Below are 17,248 nucleotides of genomic sequence, written 5' to 3'. Positions count from 1 at the left end.
AGAGCTGGAGGTGAAACCACAGTCATGAATAGTATAGCTGAACTTGGCAAACCAAGCGCGGGAAGCTTGTTTGAGACCATATAAAGCACGTTGAAGTTTGCAGACTTTATGAGGTGGATAAGTAGACCCAGGGGGAGGTTGCATGTAGACCTCCTCAAGAAAAACACCATTAAGAAAGGCATTTTTCACATCCATTTGATAAAGATCCCAGTGTCGGGTAGTAGCAACTGCAATGAGGCTGCGAACAGAGGTGAGACGAGCAACAGGAGCAAAGGTCTCCTCATAGTCAATACCATATTCTTGATTGAAGCCTTTAGCAACAAGGCGAGCTTTATAGCGCTCAATAGAGCCATCAGAACAGGTTTTGATTTTGTATACCCATTTACAGCCAATGGCAGTCTTGCCAGGAGGAAGATCAACAATGTCCCAAGTGTGAGTTTTGTCTAAGGCTTGTAATTCATCAGTCATAGCTTGCTGCCAAAGAGGATTAGAGCGAGCCTCCCGATAGGAGGTGGGTTCATAAGTAGAAAAAGTAATAGAACCAACAATAAAGTCACGAAGACGAGTAGAAGGTTGGATTACCCGGTGTGGTTGAGCAGGAGGAGGTGGAGCCAGAGGAAGAGACTCAACAGGGGGTGAGGAGTTCGAGGGAGCAAAATCAGGACCATCAGAGCAGGCAGGTGCTTGAGAAAGACCAGTAGGCAAGGCAGTCTCAAGAGAGTCAGGCATGGGCAGTGAAGGAAGCTCATCAGAAAACAGATCTGCAGAAGGGTTAGTAAAACACAGAGAGGGTGAGGGAACGGATAAACGGAATTGAGAGAGGGAGGAAAACATTGTGTGTTCCCAAAAGACCACATGACGAGAGATATGGAGACGCTGGGTGAGAGAATCCCAACAGCGATACCCTTTATGTTCAATACCATACCCCAAGAAGCAACAAAGGCGAGAACGAGGTTCAAGTTTGGTACGTTCATGAGGTTGGAGAAGAACAAAACAGGCAGAGCCAAAAACCCTAAGGGTGTCGTAAGGGGGACGGGTGCCATGTAAACGCTCATATGGAGTGTGATTATGAATGACTGGTGTAGGGATACAATTGATAGTGTAAGCAGCAGTGAGAGCGGCTTCACCCCAAAAATTTTCTGGACAAGAGGAAGAGAGAAGGAGGGCTCGAGTAGTGTCAAGTAGATGCCGATGTTTTCGTTCAGCACGGCCATTTTGTTGGGACGTACCTGGACAGGAACGATGAGGTTAAGTACCATGACTCCTAAGGAAAGAAAGAAAGTCAAAATCTTTATATTCCATGGCATTGTCGGAGCGAAAAATCTTGATAGTTTTAGAAAATTGGGTTTTAACCATTGCAGCAAAATTGTAATAAAGTTGTTTGAGTTCAGAGCGATTTTTCATAAGAAACAACCATGTAAAACGAGAAAAATCATCTATAAAAACAACAAAATAACGTGCGCCTCCCATAGTAGGAGTAGGAGAGGGTCCCCAAATATCAGAATGAATGAGATCAAAGGGCGCAAGAGAAACAGAATCACTTTTATTAAACGACAAAGCAGGTTGTTTTGCAAGTTGACAGGACACACAATTGAAAGCATCAGAACTTACAGTACCCAAATGACCACTAGAAATTAAAGACGTCAAACGACCAACAGAAAGATGGCCCAAACGATAGTGCCAAAGCTGAAAATGAGATAAAGGAGGAGCAGTGGTAGCAGTGGTAGGAGCAGTGATTTGAGAGGAATCCGGAACATGAAGATGGATAAGTTTGTAGAGATGTCCTTGCTTACGGCCTATCCCAAGAGTTTGCCTGGTCCGAGGGTCCTGCACCAAACAACCAGTAGGGGAAAATGTAACAGTTAGACCATGCTCACATAATTGACTAATGGAGATAAGATTTAAAGTAAGAGCAGGCATAAGATATACATGGGATAAAGATAAGTGAGAGGTGGAAACAGACCCAACATGACTTACAGACAGAAGAGACCCATCAGCAGTATGGATAGAAGGAACATGATGAGTCGAAGAGAGAGGAGTAAAAATAGTAGGATCAAAGGTCATGTGATTACAACAAGCGGAGTCAAAGTACCAGGAAGTGTTACCTGTGGTGGTAGACAAAGCAGTAGATGGAGGAGCACCGGAATGCTACCAAAAATGTTGAAACATGGCTTCAACATCGGTATGAGAGAAGACCGGAGTGGAAGGATCTACAGGGACAGAAGAAGGTGAATCTTCGGAGGCGGCAGCAGCAGTGCGTGGAGCAGGCATGTTTTTAAATGGAGTCCCAGAACGGTGAGAGTTGCTGCGGGAAAGATTCCCGGTGGAAGGACCATGGCGAGAGGCACGGGTAGGATTGCGGAAGCAATCTTGTTGGAGATGACCGGGGCCAGTCTTGTTGCAAAATCGACAAAGACGAACGGGACAATGAACCAGAAGATGAGTCGATGGAAGATTGCGGTTGTGACAATAGTTGCAGGTAGTGGACCGCTGTGGTGAAGGAGAACTCCGAATCTGGGGAGTAGCAAGAACAGAGTCCACAGGGTGTGGATGGAGAGTACCAAACCTGGTTTCCTCGGACAGGAGTTCAGAAACGGCTTGCTTAAGAGTGGGTAAAGGAGTGCGATGTAGGAGAGATGCGCGGACGGGCTCAAAACGAGGAGTGAGAGCCATGAGAAACTGAACCAAGTGCTGTTGGTCACGGTAGGTAGTAAACAAGGCAGCATCCTCAGTATGAGGCCATGGAGGCTCAGAAAGAGCGAGTTGATCCCAAACATAATACATTTGGGAGAGGAAATCATTAATGGTCTGAGTGTTTTCTTGGCGCATACGGTGAAGATGACTCAGAAGCTGATATTGGTGAGCAAGACCGGTAGTCTGATAGCGTTCTTGCAAAAAATCCCAGATGGCCTTGGCTGGAGAGGAAGCAGACTCAAGTTGGAACCTACCAAACTGAAGGCTGATGGATATAATAGAAGTATTGCGAAGCCAGGTGATGATCTGATAGTTTTTACTATCCCAATCTTCGAGTCGGTCGATATATTTGGCAGCGGAGTCCGTGGCAGCGGATTCCGTGGTTGCTGGGACTGGTTTGCACACATCCCCAGTAATGATACGCCAAAGTTTCTTGCCTTTGAGGAAGCCAGACATGGCTTGTGCCCAAAGGACATAATTAGTCCCGTCAAGAATAACGGAAATAGGGTGATTAGAGGAATCTGGGCGATCCATGAGGGAAAAATAGTACAATGGCGGTAGAATCTGAAAAAACCGAGGTTACCAGTGAATTCAGAAGGCCGAAATTAGTGGGAAAAGGAGTGAAACAACCCAAAATATGACCACAGAGGCACAAAAAATGAGAGGCAAAGAGGCGCGGCGCACGTTAGCAAGAAAGGCGCAGCGCACGATAGCAAAACAGGCCAGGTAGTGCACGGTAGCAGAGAGGGCTGACGTGTGCTGACGTCAGAAACACGCGGCGCACGTTAGCAAGAAAGGGCGCGGCGCACGTTAGCAAAACAGGCCAGACAGTGTACGGTAGCAGAGAGGGCTGACGTGTGCTGACGTCAGAAACACGCGGCGCACGTTAGCAAGGTAGTGCGCAGTGCACGTTAGCACGGGACAGTGTGGAGGACGCGTAGAGCGCGTGTGAGGCGGAAGGCGGAGGCAGCGACGCGCCGTTCACAGAAGTGGCGCGTGAGAGCACGTGTAATGTTTGATTGGGATGAAATTGGTGGCGTTGGAATCGTCCGGAGGAGACGAAGGCTCTGGTGTGGTGAAAATTGTATTTCAGAGATGGACGAAAAATGAATACAAATGAAATGCAATCTGCAGAAAAAATATGTTGGAAGAAGAGGCTAGGCAGAAAACCTGGCTCTGATACCATATAAGAAATTGAGAGAGATTGAGAGAGCAAATTAGCTCTGTATTTTTTGATGTATTTAGCAACCAAATGGAACCTCCATTATATAGGAGATGAGTTACAAGACAAAATGATGAAGCCACCGAAAGATAGCAAAAGGAAAAGAAAGCATCTCTGTGCTAGGCTAGCAACAACTATGCAACAACTATCTATATCTAATATAATATCTACATAGATTATCTACGATTATAATATCTACATATAATAATACTATTAACACAAACAAACCGTAATTCTCACTGGAAAGTTGATCCGGACCTTGATTTTCACCAGCATTTCCACCAAACAGACCCTGAACCTCCACCTCCGTCACCGCCGCTAGATTGTGTTGCGATTCAGGCAGTTCCACCACCGTAGCACCGCCTCTCGTCGCCGACAAACAATGGAAAAACTATGACCACTAGATAAATATATGTCAGCCTACATGTTTTTCAATTTACAGTGCAATAGAGTTTTTGTACAATTTTTATTTAATTGATTTTTCACAAAATAAATACAAGGAGTTATCTTGTGAAGTAGTTGTACAAGTGGAAGAGGAGAGCGAAGCATGAAGGTTACATACTACAAAGCTGCCGGAAACATTTTCAGATGAAATCACTGTGCATTGAGATTTTTTTTTTTTTTAAATGATGTGTATAGAGAATTTTGATATAATGTGCCATTTTGGGAACTTGCCAAAAACGCCACGTTTTTGGCTTGCAAGGGAAAACGTGAAGCTGCTGAAAACGCCTACAGGTGCATTTGGGAACAACCAAAAACGCAGCACCCAATTTACCAAACTACCATTTAGAATATTTTAATTAATTAATTTAAAAATCAAAAAGTAAGGATATTTTGGTCATTTTGGAGTGATGTGACAATTTTAAAAAATATTAAATCAAAAATCAAAAAAGTCTGCTTTTTACTAACTTTCCAAATCACTTCTAAAAAAGCCAAAAAATTTGGTAAAAAGCCAAAAGCCAGCTTTTTACCAACTTCCCAAAACAACCTATAATAATTGATGTGGGTTTATTTGATGTCCATTATAATAATTTTATTTTAGGCCACAATTGTCATTAGAATAAAATTTTATGAAATATGTGCACAGAAGTAAATAGGTGTGTTGAAATAAATTTTTTTCTAATACAGGCCTTTACATGTTGATTTACGATTTTGCCCATAATTTCTTTATTAGTGCTGATCGTGATAAACATGTAAGGAAGTGGAATCCCATAGGGTTGATTTGGGAAGAGGATTGGTTTTTTAATTTTTTGACTATTTTAGTCCGTGACTAAAAAGTTTCGTTTAAGATGAACTTTTTAATTTTTTTGACTTTTATAAGAAAAAAAATATACGATTATAGATTGAATTTGATATTTTATCTTATTAAATTAAAAAACTTATTTTATTTATTGATTTTTAACTATTTTAATAAAAAAAAAAAAATTCTAAACTTAACTTCCCAAACCAGCTCTATGAGAAAAATAAGTAAGTTGTTGACTAACAAAAGCACACCCCCACAGACCACTGACCATCAACAACAACAATAACGACAACTACTGGGCAAAGTACACGCTGTGGTCATCACGGCCAATCAACTTTGTCTTGGTCTAACCATACTAATTTGTTGACTAGCACAAGCACACCATCACAGACTAACCTGTTACAATACAACTATATATATGGAAAGTAAGAAAAGAATGCTTTTTTTTATTTATATAAATTTTGTCATGAGAAAGGTGAGAAAGTAATTGCAAAGTCAAAGAGGTACATCAAAGTGAGAGTTATGTTCTGTACGTGACAATGTTTGCTTGTACCATAACACAAATCCCCTTATATTTTTCATATTTTTAGGATTTTTTAATTGATTTACATTTTTTTTTAAAGTAAAATTTTACTACAAACTTGGTCTATATCTACACCAATATATGAACATGTTGTCGAATTCGTCGGCCCATGACCAGGCTTTGTATTCTTTTTACCTAAGCAAAAGAAAAATGTTAAATATTTTAATAATTACTTTGATGACTAAACCACTCTTCAAAGATGTGTCATTTCACCATGGACATAAATTTTGAATAAAAAAATAAAAGAAAAAAAAACAGAAAAGATTTTTATTTTTCTCAATTAAAAAGAATTAATTGCACCAAAAAGAATGCTCAAGTATTTTTCTTGTTGTGCAAAAATCTTATTTGTTAAAGTTAGTAGTCCTATAAACAAGGTGATTTTCACCGGACTAATGTAATGTAAAATTTTCTAAAATATAAATATTTTTTACTTTATTAGAGTAAAATATAAATATTTTTTACTTTAGTTAGTAGTCCCATCCACTCTTATTCCAAACCGAATACCGAAAAAGGTCAAATAAGTCCCGTGCCATATTAGAGTTTCGCAACACGATTTACGTGAGAATTCTCAAAACCAGGGCCCACCCTGAACAACCGGTATTGACCGTCAAGCCTTAATTTCGTACACTCTTTAAAACCAATACTCACCCTAAACAACTGGTATTAACCGTCAATTGTTAACTTTATATATACCATTATTCATTTAGATTAATTCATAGATCAAACTCGTAATCTAAAAATTTATCATGAAACTAGACTTCTCAAGTCTCATCTTTTAGTTAGAAATTACCATATTTGGATTAGTATAGGATTTTGAATAAATTTTCAAATACATAGTAAAATCTGTCTCACAGTTTCAGATATTGTTAAAAATTTGTATAAATTCGTAGAAAGCTCAAAAATTGTTTCCAAAATTTTTTGGATAAACTAGATATCATTATCAACAACTTTGTAGAAAAAATCATCTCTAAATTCTGAGTATAAAATTATCTAAAAATTCAGGTAACATGCTGGTAGATTCAAAACAGATTATTCTCAACACAGTTTCAGATTTAGTTAAAAATTTGTATAAATTCGTAGAAAGCTCAAAAATTGTTTCCAAAAATTTCTGGATAAACTAGACATCATTATCAACAACTTTGTAGAAAATATCGTCTCAAAATTCTGATTATAAAATTATCTAAAAATTCAGGTAACATGCTAGCAGATTCAAAACAGATTATTCTCAACACAGTTTCAGATTTAGTTAAAAATTTGTATAAATTCGTAGAAAGCTCAAAAATTGTTTCCAAATTTTTTTAGATAAACTAGACATCATTATTAACAACTTTGTAGAAGAAATCATCTCGAAATTCTGAGTATAAAATTATCTAACAATTCAGGTAACATGCTGGCAGATTCAAAACAGATTATTCTCAACACAGTTTCAGATTTAGTTAAGAATTTGTATAAATTCGTAGAAAGCTCAAAAATTGTTTTCAAAAATTTCTGGATAAACTAGACATCATTATCAACAACTTTGTAGAAGAAATCATCTCGAAATTCTGAGTATAAAATTATCTAAAAATTCAGGTAACATGCTGGCAGATTCAAAACTGATTATTCTCAACACAGTTTCAGATTTAGTTAGAAATTTGTATAAATTCGTAGAAAGCTCAAAAATTGTTTCCAAAATTTTTTGGATAAACTAGACATCATTATCAACAACTTTGTAGAAGAAATCATTTCGAAATTCTGAGTATAAAATTATCTAAAAATTCAGGGAACATGCTGGCAGATTCAAAACAGATTATTCTCAACACAGTTTCATATTTATTTAAAGAATTTTATAACTTCGTAGAAAACTCAAAAATTGTTTCCAAAAATTTATGGATAAACTAGACATCATTATGAACTACTTTGTAGAAGAAATCATCTCAAAATTCTGAGTATAAAATTATCTAAAAATTCAGGTAACATGCTGGCAGATTCAAAACAGATTATTCTTAACACAGTTTCAGATTTAGTTAAAAATTTGTAGAAAGCTCAAAAATTGTTTTCAAAAATTTTTGGATAAATTCAACATCATTATCAACAACTTTGTAGAAGAAATCATCTCGAAATTCTGAGTATAAAATTATCTAAAAATTCAGGTAACATGCTGGCAGATTCAAAACTGATTATTCTCAACACAGTTTCAGATTTAGTTAGAAATTTGTATAAATTCGTAGAAAGCTCAAAAATTGTTTCCAAAATTTTTTGGATAAATTCAACATCATTATCAACAACTTTGTAGAAGAAATCATCTCGAAATTCTGAGTATAAAATTATCTAAAAATTCAGGTAACATGCTGGCAGATTCAAAACTGATTATTCTCAACACAGTTTCAGATTTAGTTAGAAATTTGTATAAATTCGTAGAAAGCTCAAAAATTGTTTCCAAAATTTTTTGGATAAACTAGACATCATTATCAACAACTTTGTAGAAGAAATCATCTCGAAATTCTGAGTATAAAATTTTCTAAAAATTCAGGTAATATGATGGCAGATTCAAAACAGATTATTCTCAACACAGTTTCAGATTTAGTTGAAAATTTGTATAAATTCGTAGAAATCTCAAAAATTGTTTCCAAAAATTTCTGGATAAACTAGACATTATTATCAACAACTTTGTAGAAGAAATCATCTCGAAATTCTGAGTATAAAATTGTCTAAAAATTCGGGCAACATGCTGGCAGATTCAAAACAGATTATTCTCAACACAGTTTCGACAATGTATCATATGTATACAATCTGAAAATTTCAATTATGTAAAAAAAAAATGCGAGGATTGAGAGGGTTTTCTTACTTAGTTGTAGGGTTGAAATGGAATAATGAAATGGTAGGAAAAATATGCAATCTCAACCTCCTCTCCTTCTTCCACAAGAATTCCCTCTATTTGGATGTATATGGTTTATGCTTTGCCCAGAAAATATGAACTTTCTGTGCATGCTACTAGGTGCATTATATAGACTCTCTCCGTGGCTAGCTCTCTCTCTCTCCCTCTCTCTCACACATTCTTTTCATTAATAAAACCATTCCATTTCTCCAAGTTCTAAGAATTAGGCTTTCTCTAATTTGTTTGCTCACTTTCTCCAAATTCTATGGCCTTCCCTAAATCCTAAGAAAGCTAATGGTTTATGGTTGCCATATCACCATGCAAATAGCCACACAATTTATTTTTTTTTTATAACAATAATTATTGAACATCCATAATATTTTTATTCTTAATAAGGCCTTTGTTAGTGATAGAATTGGATTAATTTAAAACTAATTTTTGCACTAATATACAGTTCAGATAGACTGTAGACAAAATTAATTAATTAATTTTCTTTAAAGAATAATTAAAAGATGGGTTTTCACAATGCAGCCATGTTCTGCCTATGATGATGTTATAGGTGGAGGGGACCTTTAATACCCAGAACTCCACTTGTTTCGTCACGCTTCTTGCCTTGACTGGGAGGATTATTTTGCCAACGGGCCATTCTGGCATGGAGTTGAATCCAATCAGGGGAGATACAGCAGGTGCCAAGTCTTTATCTTGTAACTTCAACTGTTTAAAGGTGTCGTAGTAAATTATTTCACATGAACTGCCTTGGTCTATCAAAATCTGCTTGACGTCAAAATTCTTGACTCGGAGAGTGACAACCAAGGCATCATTGTGAGGGCAATATATCCTTGCCAAGTCTTTATCCGAAAAAGACATGATGTTCGTGGCCTCTGTCTTCCCCTTCTTGATGGCAGGTTGGGCACTTTGTACCTCTCTTAAATGCTCAACCTTTTTGATTGATCCTCTGAGCTCGCATACACGCTCAGGTTCGAAACTCCATGTATCACATTGATAACGCCTTGAGGTGGGGCGTCGATTGGCATTCCGTTGGGGTTGTTATGGTCCTAGGGGGCTGGTTGGGCCCCTCCTTCAATGTATTTATCCAGGTGACCTGCTGCTACCAACTCCTCCAGGTGTTGTCTCAATGGCGTGCAATTTTCAGTGCGGTGCCTTTTTTTTGTGGAAGGTGCACCTTGATCTTTCGTCATAGTCCTTCTGAGCTTCCTCAAGCTTAGCTGGCCATCTGACGAAAGACTTATCCCGTATTTCACTTAGAATTCGGTAGATCGGTTTCTTGAAGACCGTGGTTATAGCAGTGCGGACTCTCAACCATCTTTTATCCTGGTCCTCTCCGTTGTCTCGCTTGCCTCGTCCGTTTCTGCTTAGACGATCTACCGCGTTGACCTTTGTCGAGGCCTTTTTCTCTGGCACTGCGGTGGTGCCAGATTTTGTTTTGGCACGGGCACTATCCTCTTCCACCCTGATGTGCTGATGCACTCTTTCCATCAAGGCTTCCATGGTGAGGGGTGGTGTCATGGTGATCGAGTCCCTTAGTCTATTCCCGACTGGAAGGCCTCTTTTGTACTGTGCAATGGCGAGATTGGTGGGGCAGTCCCCAATTTGGTTGAATGTCTCCCAGTAGCAACTATTGTAGGCATTCCACACCATCACAAGCAGAGAGTGGCAACTCCGTCTGTTTGGATGATGTTTGGTGCGAGTGTGAGGGTCGGTAGGTACTTCCCTCTGTGTAAGACCTTAATGATCTCGTTCTCTCAGACCTGGAGTAACGAGTTCTGGAGGTTCTAGACTGAGTATCGCCTGTCCTGAGGCTTCTACTCTCTGCTTGTGATGGTGTGGAATGCCTTCCATGGTCTTCTGAGCGGCGAGGGGGCGTCTTGTTTTTGCGCTCCTCTCCTGTCGCCACTCCTTTTCCCTTCATCTGGCTCTTCAAGGCCTCCATGTACGCCGCCATCTTCCTTATTAATTCGTCTTGCTCCTTCACGCGGTCCTCCAGAACTTGAGGATCAGTCCTCCGCCTTTGTCTGTCAGGATTTTGTGAATGAGAGTGACAGGGGCTGTTAGTCCGCCTCCCCCTAGTATCGCTCCTGGAGTTATGTCGTTGGGGCTCCAAGTCCGCTATGGGAGGGATAGAAGGTAGTCCTTCGCGCCTTGCACCCCCATTTGGTGTTTGCCCGTCGATGGCGGACTGTGGTAAATCTTCATTGTGCACCATTGTTCCTAAAGAGGTAAAGCTTGATCAAAAGGTTTTGTCCTGTCTGTTCTTCCCACAGACGGCGCCAATTGTACGGGAAAAAAATAAACCTTCTCGTATAATCCTGTTGATCAAGTCTGCGCTCCTCCAAACGTCGTCGCTTTACTCCCTGAAAACACAAACGTGAGCTAGCCGGCGGGTGTGTGCCGGAAACCTCTCCGATACCTAAGTTAGCAAAATACACAAGTAGACAAGAGCTCTGTGTATTCAAGAATCAAAGTTGTGTTACTTCTCCAAAGGTGATGTTTATGAGCTTTTATAGGTTTCGTGTGGCACAATCCTAGTAGGACTTCTACTCCTCCATGCAGAGTCCTCCTAGGATTCATACTCCTGAAGGGTAATTATCCTTCAACACCCCCCTCATTGCTTAAACCAAGTGAGATGGTTATATCATGGCCGGGCTACCATACAACCGAAATAACATTGCCATGCTAGACTGACTGGCGTAACCGATCTAACTGTTAGTTCGGCTATTCTTTGCTTTTCCCCTACCTCGGCTTCACATGCCAAAACCGAGCTATCCAGAGAAGAAAGCAGCTGTGCAAATGTTGATGCTCAAAGCATATGCGCCTTTATTTAAATTCTTTATATTTTTGAATTACTAATGGAGATTCTATCTAAAAAAATCTTTCTGCCAAAACGCAATTTGTCGATTTTCAAGTTACTTCTTTTTTTTTTTTTTGTCTAACTCAATTTGTTTTTTCTTTGTGAGTTTCGAGTATATTTCCATTCATACGTCCTCTCTATGAATCAAAGATACAACCTTTGCAGAAGCAAAAACTTTAATGCATGGCCTTGTTTTGTCCAACCTGTTGATTCTTTCCAAAACTATTCAGTTTGGTATTTTTAAAAATAATTTTTTGAGTTTTCAATTTGTATTTTTTTTACTTTTTAATCTATTTTTTTTTAGATCAACTTAATCTAAATACATTTAAAAAGTATAATATTTATAAATTTAAATACAACAAAATACAAAAATGTACTATTTTTTAAATATATTTTTTGTAATCAATGAATTTCAAAATATTTTTTCATAAATATTGTACTTTTTAAATGTAATTAGATAAAGTAAATCTAAAAACTAAAAAAAGAGGTTAAAATATAAAAAAATAATAAAAGCAAAAAAATACAAACTAAAAATTTTATAAATTCTAAACCAAATAGTCAGTAAAATAGGCGGTTCTAATTTTAAAATTTAGTCAACAATTATGATTGGACTGTAATAAAATGTATGACAAAATTGAATTCGGCCCTATTTAAATTTAAAATTTAATATTTAATATTTATCAGATACGACTCATAACAATTATATATATAAAAAAAATCAACTAGTTAGCCATTAAATTATTGCATGTGGCTGATATGGTTGAACAAAGACAAATGATATATACACAAAAGCAAAACAAAATTGTAAAGAATGTATAATGTGTAATTGAGATTTATTTTAAGTGTTGTATAATTTATATTTAAAATAAATTTAAATTACACAATGTACTTTTTGTGTATTTTTTTAATGTATTAATTCTATAATTATAGCACTATTGTTTAGGCTTTGTTTGATATAACCTATATAAGTACACTTATTTAAATAAGTGCTTTTATTTGAGTCAAATCATTTCTTTAATATCTCTTCGTAAAAAATAAAAAATCCCTTAATAAAATAACGGATATGAGCCAATTGGATAACGTAAATAAAAAGAAAAAGACAAAGAAGAGAGACATATTTAAGTTTAAAAAAATGACTTTTGTGCCATGTGAATGTAGATCGATAGAAAAGTTTAATACTTGCTAGTTGCTAAATTACGACTGCTGCTTCTATAAATAGACATGCAGGACACAACAACCCCATCACCCCTTATCCAAGAATAAGAGTAATATATCATCCCATATTGCTCCTTTTCTTCTATTGAGAGAAAAACATGTTGTCACTAGGAGTAGTTTTGAGCACTTTCGTGGTAGCATTGGTTACCATATTCATAACTCATTGGGTTCGCAAATGGAGGAATCCCAAATGCGAAAATGGTGTTCTTCCACCGGGTTCCATGGGCCTCCCTCTCATCGGAGAGACCATTCAGCTCCTTATTCCCAGCCGATCATTAGAACTCCATCCCTTCATTTCTAAGAGAGTCCAGAGGTAGTATACATAATTAAATTTGGGAAAAAAAAAAAAAGAAAAGGGTTTTCAGAAGCAGTTTGTAAACAAGTTTTCTATTTATTTATTTCATTATTAAAGTGTAATTATTTGTTGTCTTTTGTTTTTCTGATTGTGTGTAGATATGGGCCGGTGTTTCGAACTAATATAGCGGGTAAACCGGTAGTAGTAACAACCGATCCAAAATTCAATCATTACATCCTTACGGAAGAAGGGAAATCGATTGAACTATGGTACTTGGATACGTTCACAAGCATGTTGCCGATATATGCAGTGGGCAATGTTCAAAAGTACATAAGAAACACTACTTTGAGTCGGTTTGGCGTTGAGGGCATCAGAGTGAATTTGCTCTCTCAAATCGAACAAGTCATTCAGACAACTCTACGTCATTGGTCTACTAACCAAATTGTTGATGTCAAACATGACGCTGCAAGTGTACGGAAAAAATAAAAATTCAAGCTCATTAATTTGATCCTTGATTAATTAGCCTTAATTTATGGTGCTTAATTTCATTTATCTCTATATGGTCATTACAGATGATTTTTGACTTCACATTGAAGCAATTGATTAGCTATGATTGGGAAAAATCATCTGAGAAACCGCTAAGTAAGAGATTTTCTAGCTTGTTACACGGTCTTTTGTGCCTTCCCTTAGACATTCCCGGTACTACATTCCACCAAACAGTGAAGGTAGTAGCTCAAAGAGAAATTATGACTTTGTTTTTGAAGAGATATATGTATATATTGAGAGATAGTTCCCAAGTTTTATATGTGTTTTTATCTTGTTCAATATTCAGGACCGAAAGGAGATGCTAAGCATAATGAGGGATGCCATAGTGGAGAGAATGAATTCCCCCAACAAGATTCAAATGGACTTTCTTGATACAGTCATGGAAGACTTGAAAACTCAGAAGTTTGTGACTCCCGATTTCCTATCCAACTTTATGTTTGGAATTTTATTTGCCAACTATGAGCCCATCACTTCAGTTATACTATTGAGTTTGAAGTTACTCTCAGAGCATCCTTCGATTTTGGAGGAGCTAAAAGTACGTTTGCACTCCTAAATTTTAACTAATTGACACGATTGTTGATTGCTTTTTCAATTTTGGTTGATAAATGATTTAGTAGAACTCTCCATGCATATAAATTTGTGATATTAATGATTGTTTACTTTTATCAGGCTGAAAATGAAGCAATCATTAGAAACAGGAAGAATCCAAATTCTCCACTTTCATGGGAAGAATATAAATCGATGACTTTTACACTTAATGTACGTTTGTACAATGATCCCAATTTATTTTGTTTTCTGCCTCAAAAGGATTAATTAATTGAAATTTTATTCTTACTTTACTAATGATGTGTATTTCTTATTAATATGTGAAATTGCAGGTTGTGAACGAAGTTCTTAGGTTGGGAAATGTAGCTCCAGGGTTGTTAAGAAGAGTAACAAAAGATATCAAATTCAATGGTATGTATTATAAATTCCATCATAATAACATCAATTAGCTCCACATCTTTATTTTTTATTACAAATATAAGGTCCATATAATAGAATTTGAAATATTTATTGCTTAAAAACCTAACAGGATATACAGTTCCAGCGGGCTGGGCCATTATGATTGTTACTTCTGCTCATCAACTGAATCCAGAAGCTTTTAAGAATCCAGTTAAATTTAATCCATCACGTTGGAAGGTGCATCTTGAGCTTTTCAATTTTTTTTTTATTTTTATTTTTTGGTTTCAAGAAGGGATCGCATGAGAGATTTTAAAATTTTTACTGCTGCACATCATTTTGATGCCTTAATTGTTCTAATGTTTAAAATAGTGGCATTGACCATTAAAGGGTGAATTATACTAACAGTCCTTATAGTTTGGGACTTGTGTGGTCCCTGACTTTTCATGTGCGACACATTTGATCTTGAATTTTGAATTTTATTCCAAATAAAGACAATTGAAGATACCATTGCTCAATTTCAAGGACAAAATCTTCAATTTGATAAAATATAAACTAATTTGATAAAAATAAATGTCAAAAAAATATTTTTAAATTTTTAATAATTATTTCTACTCACCAAAAATAAAATTATGTAAAACTGATAAATCTTTTACACATTTATTTATATATTTTTATCAACGTAATTTTTATTACGTGTTTGGATGATGATCATGTAATAGACGGTTGTTTTTATTTTCATTAAATTAGTTTCTGTTTTTCCAAAAGTCAAATATGGCGATAACTTTGATATCATTATCAAACCAATCCATTAAATCAAAAAATTCAAAACTAAAAACATTTTATAAATTAAATATATCGATTACACATTAAAAGCTTAACAACTATCCATTATATGGTCATCATCCAAACACATAATAAAAATTAATTTAGTAAAAATAAAATTAAATAAATGTGTAAAAGATTTATCAATTTTACATAATTTTATCTTTAGCGGGTACAAATAATTTTTAAAAATATATTTTTGACATTTATTTTTGTCAAATTAGTTTATATTTTTATCAAATTGACGATTGTACCATTTTTGTATTTTCAACTATCATTATTTGGAACAAGATCAAAATTTAGGATTCAATGTGTCACAATTAAAAAGTCAAGAATCAAAGTGGCACAAGTTTCAAACTATAGGGACTGTTAATGCAATTTGCTCATCATTAAAAGAGGGCATTGACAAGTATTGACATTGCACCTTAATTATTGGAAAATAGGACCTGGATCCAACTGTGATATCAAAGAATTTTATGCCTTTTGGAGGAGGGATGAGACAATGTGCAGGAGCAGATTACGCTAGGGCGTTTGCATGCACCTTTCTACATGTATTGGTCACCAAGTATAGGTAAAACATTTTTTCTTTTTGCTTCTCTTCTTTGTTTTTTCGTTTTTAATTTCTACTTGTGTTACTCAAGCTTGTTAACAAAGAGTAGTATTTGTTTTCAACTTAATTTGTGATTTTATTTTGGATATACAGATGGACAAAAGTCAAGGGAGGAAATATTTCTCGGAGACCCGTTTTGGATTTTGTAGATGGCCTTCATATCAAAATCACAGAAAAGAGCAACTGAATGGGATAATATTTCAGAGAAGCAAAAACCAGTTCTGTTTTATACCCTTACGTGCACTGTTTTTTCTTGGTTACTTTGTTTAGTTTTTTTGTTATGTAATTCATACTGTTATGTTGTTCAAAACTACATACTGTTCTGAAATGGCTACCCCATGTTTGTGATATGTATGTATACTTTTCATTAATAAAGTTTTTTTTTCTTTACTGATAAAAAAAATAAAATAAATAAATATGTAAACTATGCTCTATGCATAAACAATATTGCTTCCTTTGTACTTCCGTAAAAAAATTTCTGAATACTTTCCTTAACCATTGAATGAACACTATAGTTTGCTGTTATTCCTCTTGTTGTTTGGCTTCATTGAGCAATTAAATTTACAAATAACGAAAATCTCTATCTGTTTCCCTGGGATTTTTTTTTTCTTCTTTTGTACGACCTCATCATGATAGTACTCCGAAAATATTAGGAGGAAGTTTCTCACCCTTCACCTTCTAAAGTCGGGACAAACTCTTGGGAATGAGATATCAAATGTCTCAGTTAGTGAATATTTAAATCTTTAATCATTTAATTTTATAGAAACTAATCACAGAACCTTCATGTTGACGTGGAGTCCACAAAATTTGAGATATAATTGATATTAACCTTTTTAAAAATGAGAATTGCAAATCAATAAAAAAAATAAAATAAATTGAAAGTTAATATAAAAATATGTACATGTAAGTAGAATTTGTATTATGGTACAAGTAAAATTACAAATTTTAATTGCACCATAGCACAAGAGCACTTACATTACATCTTCATACCAACTAACTAACAAAATCAAGTCTTAAGTCTCATCAAATGAGATCAGTTACATGAATCTTTTTTCTCCACTCGATTCTATCAAAGGCCATTGCGTTAGTAAAATTTAGGAGATTCATATATCTATTTACTATATTACCCCATATCAATTTAGGAGATTCATATATCTACCTTTCCCCTAACATTTTCATTTACCATTACTGTATCTCATTTTTTCACTACTGCCTCTGTTAGTTTTCATTGTATATGACCAGACCATCTCAATCTATTCTCTCTCAACTTATCTTCTATCGGTACTACTCCTATACATTCTTGAATACATTCATTCCTAACTCTGTCTTTTTTAATCTTGCTATACA

The 17,248-nt window shown here is 35.8% G+C and overlaps 1 protein-coding gene across 1 annotated transcript; it reads left to right on the top strand.

The window, feature by feature from the left end:
* The first annotated feature begins 12,614 nt into the window (after nt 1-12,614).
* Nucleotides 12,615-16,317, top strand: LOC114300394 (beta-amyrin 16-alpha-hydroxylase CYP87D16). Its single transcript, XM_082913772.1, has 9 exons — nt 12,615-12,996; nt 13,137-13,449; nt 13,551-13,703; nt 13,811-14,059; nt 14,194-14,283; nt 14,403-14,481; nt 14,600-14,706; nt 15,735-15,862; nt 15,995-16,317. The coding sequence occupies exons 1-9, from the start codon at nt 12,782-12,784 to the stop codon at nt 16,086-16,088; spliced, it is 1,428 nt and encodes a 475-aa protein (XP_082769898.1). The 5' UTR covers nt 12,615-12,781; the 3' UTR covers nt 16,089-16,317.
* Nucleotides 16,318-17,248: the final 931 nt, after the last annotated feature.

The sequence above is a fragment of the Camellia sinensis genome, chromosome 2 (genome assembly GCF_055761805.1).
Source record: "Camellia sinensis isolate YWXY chromosome 2, ASM5576180v1, whole genome shotgun sequence".
Taxonomy (NCBI): domain Eukaryota; kingdom Viridiplantae; phylum Streptophyta; class Magnoliopsida; order Ericales; family Theaceae; genus Camellia; species Camellia sinensis.
Note: the sequence above shows the minus strand (reverse complement) of the source record. Positions and strands in the feature narration are given on the sequence as shown.